General features: G+C 34.5%; 1 protein-coding gene across 1 annotated transcript in view; it reads left to right on the forward strand.

Moving 5' to 3' along the window:
* The window catches only part of LOC123542742 (sodium-coupled monocarboxylate transporter 1-like), a 31,301-nt gene extending 22,587 nt beyond the window's left edge, over nucleotides 1-8,714 (forward strand). Inside the window, exons 13-15 of the mRNA XM_053531083.1 lie at nucleotides 930-1,030; nucleotides 2,018-2,145; nucleotides 2,815-8,714. Coding sequence (XP_053387058.1) covers nucleotides 930-1,030; nucleotides 2,018-2,145; nucleotides 2,815-3,093 — 508 coding nt within the window. The 3' untranslated portion in view covers nucleotides 3,094-8,714. The remainder of the gene's footprint in view (nucleotides 1-929; nucleotides 1,031-2,017; nucleotides 2,146-2,814) is intronic.
* Nucleotides 8,715-9,844: the final 1,130 nt, after the last annotated feature.

Consider the following 9,844-nt stretch of genomic DNA (forward strand, 5'->3'; position numbering starts at 1 on the left):
TGGTCATATTCAGCCTAGTCCATCTTTGGTAAAAAAAAATTAGAAATTTCGACGTTTCTGCAGAAAAGTTGCGATAAGCAGAATTGATTCATTTGTGTCTTTACACATTTCATTTATTGAACAAAATTATTCAATTTTTATTGAATGAAAGACTAAACATTCCACAAAGTCTAGCATTTCATTATTTCATTCAACACGTATAATAAATCCAATTGAAAAGGCACTCATATATATCCTTATATATAATATATATATTTCAGTAAACTTAAGCAGAGCGGTTAGTGAAATAGTCAATGTTTTGTTTCTCCTAAAGTAACTTAAAATCAGCAAACTTAAGCCTAAAGGCAACCCAGTTAAACATACGTACGGCCTTTTGGGGATTATTTTCCTCGCCCAAGAAGTGAGACTTCAACCTTCAAATTGATGTTCTTGCTCTCCGTTCGACTGGGATGAAATACTTTGAAATCATTATGTATATATTCGTTGGCACGCCGTTTCGCGGGCACGAGACTTCGTGGTTTAGGCCAAAACGGCTATTTCGCTGGGTTATAAATTCGTGGATTTCAGCTGAGGAATATTTAATGGAATTCAGTGTGTTTTACTTGCTCGTTGAGATTTAATCGACTCTACATGTATTTTAAGGTCTCTTGTTAACTTTCTAGCAGGGCCTCAGTACAACTTATAAAACAACTGTCAGTGTAAGCCATAAGAAAAGTGTGCATGTTCTATATCGAATATAAAGAGTTTTAAACAAATGTCGGTCATATTTTGTCTGTCTGATCAGTTGTTGAGAAAAGGACCAATTTAGTTGTTCTTTCACTTTTGACCACCGTTTATGATGGTTTCAGTTTATTGGTCAATTCAGAGTTGTTCCCCTTAGATCTTTATCTCTACAAATACAAAGAATTAGACAGCACGTTATATTTCAGATCTGGTGTTGACTTACTGTATACAGTATCGTATCTGTGGTATCCATCTATCGGAATGGCGACTGCGATCATCGTAGGCCTAATTGTCAGTTTTGCCACAGGTAATGCTGCTATCTCACAGATAAATGAATAAAAAGAATACATTTTAGACATTTTTTAACCTTTACCCTGCTGAATTTCTAAAATGGATTGGTCCATCATTCAATTTGGGCAGTACTTCTTGTTTATCAAAGGGGTGTTCACTGAAAATTTACTGATTCAATAGCGAACAGTGCAGACAATGATCAGACTGCACGGATGTGCAGGCTGATTTTGGTCTGCACTGGTCGCAAAGGCAGAATCACTTGCCGCCAGTAGGCTAAAGGCTAACCTTAAGATTTAAGAAATTCAAGGTATCGCTTAAAGTATAGACTTTGGAGCAATTGCAAACTTTTGCGTCCATCTTTGCAGCCATCTTAGATTTCACGGACGGTATCATGGTTTTAGGCTGTTATCGATTTTCCTGCTTTGCAGATACCCATCTGCAATATACTACATAACCTTAATGAAGAGAACATCTCATTAACATGAAACCCTGTAGGCCTACTCCATTTTTATTCTTAATATCAGACATGCCTTACAAAAATAATATTATATATTTCAACGACATTTATGACCTGTTTTTTCCTGTAAAACATTTGTTGCACTTCATGTTGTTATAAAAGTTGATAGCTAGAATTTTTTTTATAGCATTCAAATATGAGTTTCAAACTATACCTGAATAGTGAATAGATTTTACACAGTATAATTTTACAAACGTATTCATGTTATTTTTAGAATTCGCGGTTCGTACCTGGTTATATTTTTGTACGTCCTGTGTCTATATAGCCTTAAGGCAACAAAGATAAATAATGACCTCAATATTTGTCTTATGCAGTTAATAAGAGTGGATTTAATGTTTACCTCTGTTACGATCACGTAAAACAATACTTTTTTTTTATTAAACTTCTTTCTTTCGGAATAATTGAATGATGTCAGATATTACATATTTCCAAAGTCTAGTATAAAGTAAGACGAAAAATAACTCCTTGTTTTAAACAACATTTCAGCTCCACTCTTTCCACAGGAAGAGATCGACCCTAAATATCTGATCCCTTTCTTTGACCGGCTGTTTTGTTGCCTACCAGACCGATGGAGAAGACCATGCCGATGCGGGTACGAATTTCAAAACCCTGAGGTATTATGCTTTGCTATTGTACTGTTTTAAAATATACAAGCGTGTTAAATGTTTTATTTCATTTTCGTGTGTGGTTATTACATTGCGAATGTAAAGATATGACCAATGACGACATACGCACAGGACAGTGACGACTATCACACAGGAAATAGGAATTAATCGACAATTTGTCTTCGAAAACGATCTAAGGCTCGTTTTATTACGGGAAGCATTGGCAGAAAGTCTTTTGAGGTCGTAATACGATAAGATTAAGAATGGCTCTTATGTTTGAGTTTGTAGCATTTTCATGTTTTATATATCCTAGTTCCTGTTTTTATTTCATTTGTGGACCTATACCTACATTTTGATAGCATTTTCAAGGAGATATTTTGTGTTTTTAACCTAATTACGCATGTGTTCATACCCACAGTTTAACTGTCAGTTTGGAAGATGTTCGATAGCGTTGACATGTCAGACAAAAAATCTCTCTTAGAAGACATATGACCCCTACTTTTCTTGGTCTTTTTATGTGGTTTATAGATTATTTAAGAATATAACGCTAGATATCATTTTTTTAAATGAGCCTGGCTAAGTGGTACATTTCTCAAATAGATTGTTAATTTTATATAGATCATACAGCAAATTTAATTACTACTGTATACCCTGAATGAACTTATTCACACTTTGCAGGACATTATGCATGAACGAGACCAGGAAATAATTGTAGAAAATGGCGTGATTCAGGGCCTCAACCAACCAGATGACCAGAAAACTACAGCGTCCAAAAGAAAGGAGAAAATCCCGATGCGGGACAGGGTTTCCGGTTTGACATACAGACAATCCGAAACCCCACAATTTGTTTACGACAATGCTCTGTTCCATACCGAAAACGGGCAGAAACCGTACAATGGTTACGGAACGACTGTTGCTCACGACGATATCCCACCCAAATACGATGAAATGAATTAATTAATAATTGATTCATTTGCAAAACTGCAGTGTGATTCTTAGTTGCACTTTATAAGACAGTTTTCTTATTTTGAAATGTTTCATTTACAATATAGTACCTTTTTCTAGTAAAACACCTATGTGTATCAAATCTGGCAACAATTATTCCGTTGGACATAATGCCTCTTCGTAGTATTTTCTTACTATACACGGTTCGAACATAAGCACCTACTATAACCGCCAACACTCGTCTGAAAAGGATAAGTCATTAGGCTACATGCAAGACACAGTTACGGCCCTTTAACTTATTCGAAAATGATAAATTGAGGATCACACATGCGTGGGTCTGGAACTAACCAAACATGCAAGACTTTTGCTACCATATTTAAGATTATCACGTTTGTGTTAAGGCACAGATTTATTACATATCAGTTTTTTTCTGCCGAAAACAAAGCAACATCTATTCACCTTTCTTAACTTAATAGTTCCAAAATCTGTATGATGTATACAAGTTGATTTATAGTCGCCACCGCTTATCCATATGGGCGACTCTTCCAAAAGACTGTTAGTAATGTTAGTAGGAGGATAGTGCACGATACAGGAGACACTCCAGTTCCAGAAGCTTTCTTAGAGGACTAGCAAAGTAATAACAGCCTTGGTTCGATTTAGTCAGTTCGTGAGGGGTAATGGAAATTGCAACTTATCTAACGCCCCCTAGCACCGAATTTCGCTACACAGCTAGGGATTTTTTTTTGCTATGCCAGGTATTTAATGTACTCCGTGAGATCAAACAGCCAGACAAAAATGATAATAACAACACTGGATGCGAATAATAGGCTGCTGATGTCATGGTTCATAAGATCTATAAAAATTACCCTTTGGAAGCATAGAATGCCACCAAGGGAAATGACAGCAGTCTTGAATGAGTCTGTTCGTGGGAGGAAGTGGAAAGTACAAAACACTCCACGCCCCCTAAAGCCCTGTTAATTATTCAAATGCCTATGGATAACACTTACAAGTACAAATCTCTTTAAACTTGTGAAACCAAGCGTTTGTAATACAATGAAAAAGAAAACACTTGGGAAAATAAGTATTGGTTATACCAAGAAAAAACCTCTTTTCGAAAATAAATGTTGGTTACACCAAGAAAACACTTACAAAAAGCATTCTTAATATCAAGACAATTGATCTACCGCATGAAGTGTTTAACTTCATATTGTACTGCGGAAAAACTGTGAATTTGCTTCCTTTTGGTCAAGAACTGAATGACTTGTATCACGTAGCTAAGCCGCATTTTAATGAACATGTCAGTATTTTTTAAGATAAATGTAAATGTTAAAAGGCTTAAAACCCAACCACAACCTAGTGACCTACGTTTTCCTCCCTAATAAACTTCGTGAAATTCATTCTTAAAAAAATGGTTTATTACGGCAATATTGCATGATGCCAGGTAAAAATTAGGCCCTCCCCGAATTAAAGACTCATCATAACCCAGTGACCTACTTTTTCCACCTACGTGTACTTCGTGAAAATCATTCTGATAATACTGGTATAATACAGCTTTTCTATAAGAGGATAGGTGGACAGTTTTGGCCCTCTCTGAATAAATGTATTTTTCCAACTTCATTTGCAAACTTATATAGTCATTATCTTTTCAATATGGTTTAAAAACATAGATAAATAACTATCTTACACCGTAGAAACAGAGCGTGGTCTACATAAAGCACTGTGTATACCGCTACATTAATTCTATAATATATTTAGACATTAAACACATTGTCCTTGTCTTTTATATGTCACTGTCAATTTTTAATTAGATGCTTGTATTTCTCTTTTTTCCCATCCAACATCCAAATCATGTATAATTACCATCATGGAAATGCAAAAGAATAAGTTATTCTGTGGCGCGTGCGTCTTCCACGTGTTTTCACAAGTTAACCTAAAACTTATTCTGTCAATATCTTTTCAGTATAGGTTTAAAACATAGAGAAATAACTGCTATACGTTGTAGAAACAATGTGTGATCTAAAATCAGCTTATTATAATATATAAATACTGTACATAATGCTACATACATTCAGTTAAATTTTCTGGCATTGTCTTGGCCTAATATGCTAGTATATCACTGTCAGTTGTTAGTAGATACTTGTATTTCTCATTGTTTTCATGCAAATCATATATAATTACCATCATGGAATTACAAACGAACACAGTTATTATGTGGCCCGTCTTTAAAAACTCACCACAACCTAGTGACTTACTTTTTCCTCCCACGTGAACTTCGTGAAACTAATTCTGATAATACTAGTATAATAAGGGGAAACCGAAGGCTTTTCCTGTACAGATAATGTATACCTGTTTATGTTCGACTTAGGAATATTTTCTACATAATCACCGTTTTGTTGTTGTTGTTTTCTACCCATGATTCCCGGAACTGCTGCTTCGGAGTTAATAATTCGATAAAATGAAACTGCTTAGACATACTGTTACAATCATAGCAGAGATGAAGGCACCGAATAACCATAAGACGTGTGAAAATGAAAACTGATTAATCTTAATCTATCTTATTCTAACGAGTTGAAAATTTGCGGTATTTGAAATCGGTGTTACTAATATTCTGGTTTCTTCTTAGTACCTTGCGTGTTTACGTATGATTTATCTGCCCCGCTTATAGTTTTGAATATTGAATAACAATGTACATTCAGTGTTTGAATAACAAAATCAGCGCCAAAAATATTTCTTATGTAGAAAAACCGATAATTACATAAATTTTAATGTGGAACGAATCTCGTCACGCTGCCGTAACTAAATTGATTTATATACACTTTTTATGCCTGCATGACATCGCTGTTCCTCTTTGGCCCAAAGGTTACTGTACAGGCTTCATATTCAATGGGTCTGGAGTTCGATCCCCGTCATTTGCTTTTTTAATCTGTTTATTTTTTTATTTTATTTATCATGAATTTTGCAAGTGTTGAAAGAGAAATTATTCGTGTGTATATCTAATCAGTGTTCTGCCTGTAACATGACTTCCACATGCATTGCAAATACTTTCTGAAAAAAAATCATTGAGCAGAATTTTACACTTGGAAACAGATTGTTGGCTATAAACTGGAGAATTGAAATTCAAAAGGTTCCTACTACGATCACTACAGAGCTAAGAAATTAACCGTTTTTAAAAAGGCCTTAGACGGTAACGTGTTTGGTAAATTAAATACTAGTAGGGGATTCCGTGAATTTCGGCCAACAGTGTTTGTCTCTGGATAAATTTCTGGTCAGGAACTTTTTAGAATGGATTTGAAATATAAAAAAAATCACGTAAATGGATGTTTGTCATTCTCCCATACAAGAGGTCTACCATGATAGCAGTATTTTTAGCCAAAATTTAGCCCCATTCTCCCTTCCTAAGAGAGCGTCATTTGACAAAAATAGTGCAATAGTCATTGTTTAGGATAATAGGATTATGTTAGTTCCGGTATCTATATACACTGGAATTTCCACTAGGATTACAAAAAAAGCCTATTGAAAGAACATGAAATATCTACATTAAATCACTATTTCCAAAACTAATATTCACCCGAAAAGAGACACATTTCTATTTATAACTGGTTTCTATGACCATAACTAACTAGTATGAAAAATTGTCAATACTGTATGTTTCAAACAACTACGATTAATATCATTAAGGGAATATATGTTTCAGTTATAATTCTCCTGATCTTTGGGCTGTAGCATACATTGGCGAAAATCGTAATAATTTGGCGACGAAAATCACTTTTAGCGAAGCATTGTTTTGTTTTTCTAATCTTCTCTTGATGTACGACAAGGCGCATTTCCGTAGGCAAAAAAATCGATACAAATCTACAATACATTACCCGGAGTATTACATACTCGTTTCTATTACACTGATACCGGAAACGTCAATATATTTCCATACACTGACGCCTGAATTTCATATCGGGTGCGTGACGTAATTCAGTGTGTGTTGTTGCTCTATTTTTTTCTAATTAGTTCAGTATTGTCATTCCTATTCAGGCTATTGAACATATTTATGATATTTACATTATATTTATACGTGTATGTGCGTATGTAATAAAAAGGTTATTATCTTCGCATCGGGAAATATGCACTCGTTCTTCAGCGGATGAATATTGCGCTCCGAAAGTCGCGCAATATTTCCGCTGTATTTCAAATACAAAGCTAAAGATACAAAGCTAATAACTTATAATTATTAAATCACACATTTGCCTGGAGGTGCGAATATACAGCTTGTTAATTATTGTGTTTGACACGAGTGGCTCAATTGTATATTTGTTTAAAGATGATTAAACTGGACAGTGATTAAAGAAAGGACGGGGAATGTTGCTCACCATTCCAATTCATTTCCATTCAATTTTATTCAGGTTATAAGATCATAAGAATATAATATCATATTATGTTTGTATGCACTTGTTTAAATTGTCAGTCTCAGAATATATTACCCGCCGTTACATGACTGAAATACTGTTGAAAAAATGGCGTTAAACCCAAAACAAACAAACAAAACAGAAAATATTGTTTTAAAATAATAAAGTTGTTAACAATAACAGTTCTCATATCTTCCAGCCACAGTTGCATTAGCTATCAAATGTGATGTGTTGTTTATAATGTATAGTTTAAAATAGATATTTATTTTTAAAAAATATATGCATTATATACAATAACATATACAGTATATTTCAAGCAGCTGCTCTCTGTAAGGTCTCGGATTCTTTGGCTAGTCAATCTGCAATCTTGGCTACAAGTTTTGGCTAAAGATAATAAGATCTGGCTAAGAGCTTGGCTACAAGAAAATTTATCCAAGCGCCACCGTTGAGACAGTACTTCTTTTTCTTTAGAATATTTGCCAAATTTTCGCATGTCGAGTTTTAATGTTAATGCTGTCTAAGATTCATAACAAAATGATATTGCATTCAGGAATAATGGATTATCATCAATTCTTGCATAAAAACTAATTTTTTCACTGGATCCGCCCATATATAAACGAGAGAAAAATCGTGTGCAAACAAGGCAATTCACATGCTGTTAATACATGATTTTTATTTTTTAAATGCTTTGCCAGGGACGTATGTATGTATTTCTGCGCAGACTGATATTTGGCATCTGCATCTTGTTTCTTCCATAATAACCTCTTCTTGTAGCATTATAGATACAATGTAATCCATAGTATGTTTAGCTGTATCAGTTTCCAACCCCAAACATACTGCCCCCATCAATGTACGCACTAGTTTCTCTTAGAGTTTACTCCCTTTACAAAGCGTCTGTTCAGTTATTGTAAATAACTGTGAATAAATAAGTATCGCGTATAACTTGTGCTATTGCCCGTTTTTAGGTATTATATTAATGATTTTTGTTAGTATCAGTCGGTTTGTTTTTACCTGATTGTTCGCAGAATTCATATAATAAACCTCGAAAGCTAGTCACTAGCTTCGTACCCATCCGTACTCTGTTTGTTCGTACTCAAAATAATTCGAATGTAAAGTTGTTATTCTTAAAATAATTGTGTTCCTGTTTATCAAATTTTTTAGTTATATGCAAAATTATGTGTAATGTAACGTTTGTAATAACTAAAAATAAAAATAAGATGCTCAAAAACCTTCAAATCACGCTTTTAGTAGTGTTGTTGTTATGTGTGCCCCGGTTATGGATATTTAAAACATGTTTACCGTTTCCAAGAACAGCAAGAATGGTAAATAAAAAATGTACCGGAATCGTCAAGTCATCACATATGAAAACAATGCATTTAGTCGTTGTGTAATGTTTTTTTTTTATGCAAGAATAGCGACAATACACGTTTGTTTTGTGTATTAACGCCTGCAGAAGCCCTTGGGATATGTTTGTGACCTCGGCTTTCTGTCTCGGTCACAAACAATCCCGCGGGCTTCTGCAGACGTTAATACACAAAAAACGTGTATTATCCCTGCATTCTAATATGCTTGTCTCTGTTAAAACACACTTACGCTAGAATGACGTCACGTTAACGTGCGGTGACGTCATGTTTTTGTTGCGACCAAGAAAGAGCGTTACTATATTTTATCTACTGACTTAGATTAATGGCATATTAGAATCGAAATAATTTATAGCAAAAGAGTGTTTTAACACTATGTATACACTTGGGCGGTAATACGTCGTACAAATAATTTCACTCGGGCTGCGTCCTCGTAAAATTATTACACACGACGTATAACCGCCCATCATGCAATTGCCATAACTGTTACACCACTTCTTTGAATTCTTATGGGGCACTGTTGATTTATCAAGAGAGCTCTGCCGTTTAGATAGCACTTAATTTCATATTACAATACTGGTTTCATATTATTTGTGTTGTTAATATTCCCTTTAAAAAAATTAAAAGAAAATTCCAAGTTTGCTTTTATGCATGAATACTGTCACGTCTTGATGTTGCAATGACGTTATCAAAATGTGCTGATGTCATGATGTTGAGCATGACGTTACGTGGGCTTAATGTGTAAACTGTTGATTTAAAAGAAAAAACATGGTTAGACATGAAATGAAAAGAAACTTGCATTCCCTGATTTATTAGAGAAACAAATTGATGGCAAAGGTATGATTGTCGATAGCGCCGAGTGTAGGTATGTACGGATATTCTAGCCATTTTTTAAATATTAGTACATAAATGGTGGCCTCTGGTGCATTTTTGAGACTAGATTCTGAGCACCCAAATATCACTAATATCTTTAACTCGTGGACACTATTTTCCAGTGTAAGTCTG

The sequence above is a fragment of the Mercenaria mercenaria genome, chromosome 19, assembly GCF_021730395.1.
Source record: "Mercenaria mercenaria strain notata chromosome 19, MADL_Memer_1, whole genome shotgun sequence".
Taxonomy (NCBI): Eukaryota; Metazoa; Mollusca; class Bivalvia; order Venerida; family Veneridae; genus Mercenaria; species Mercenaria mercenaria.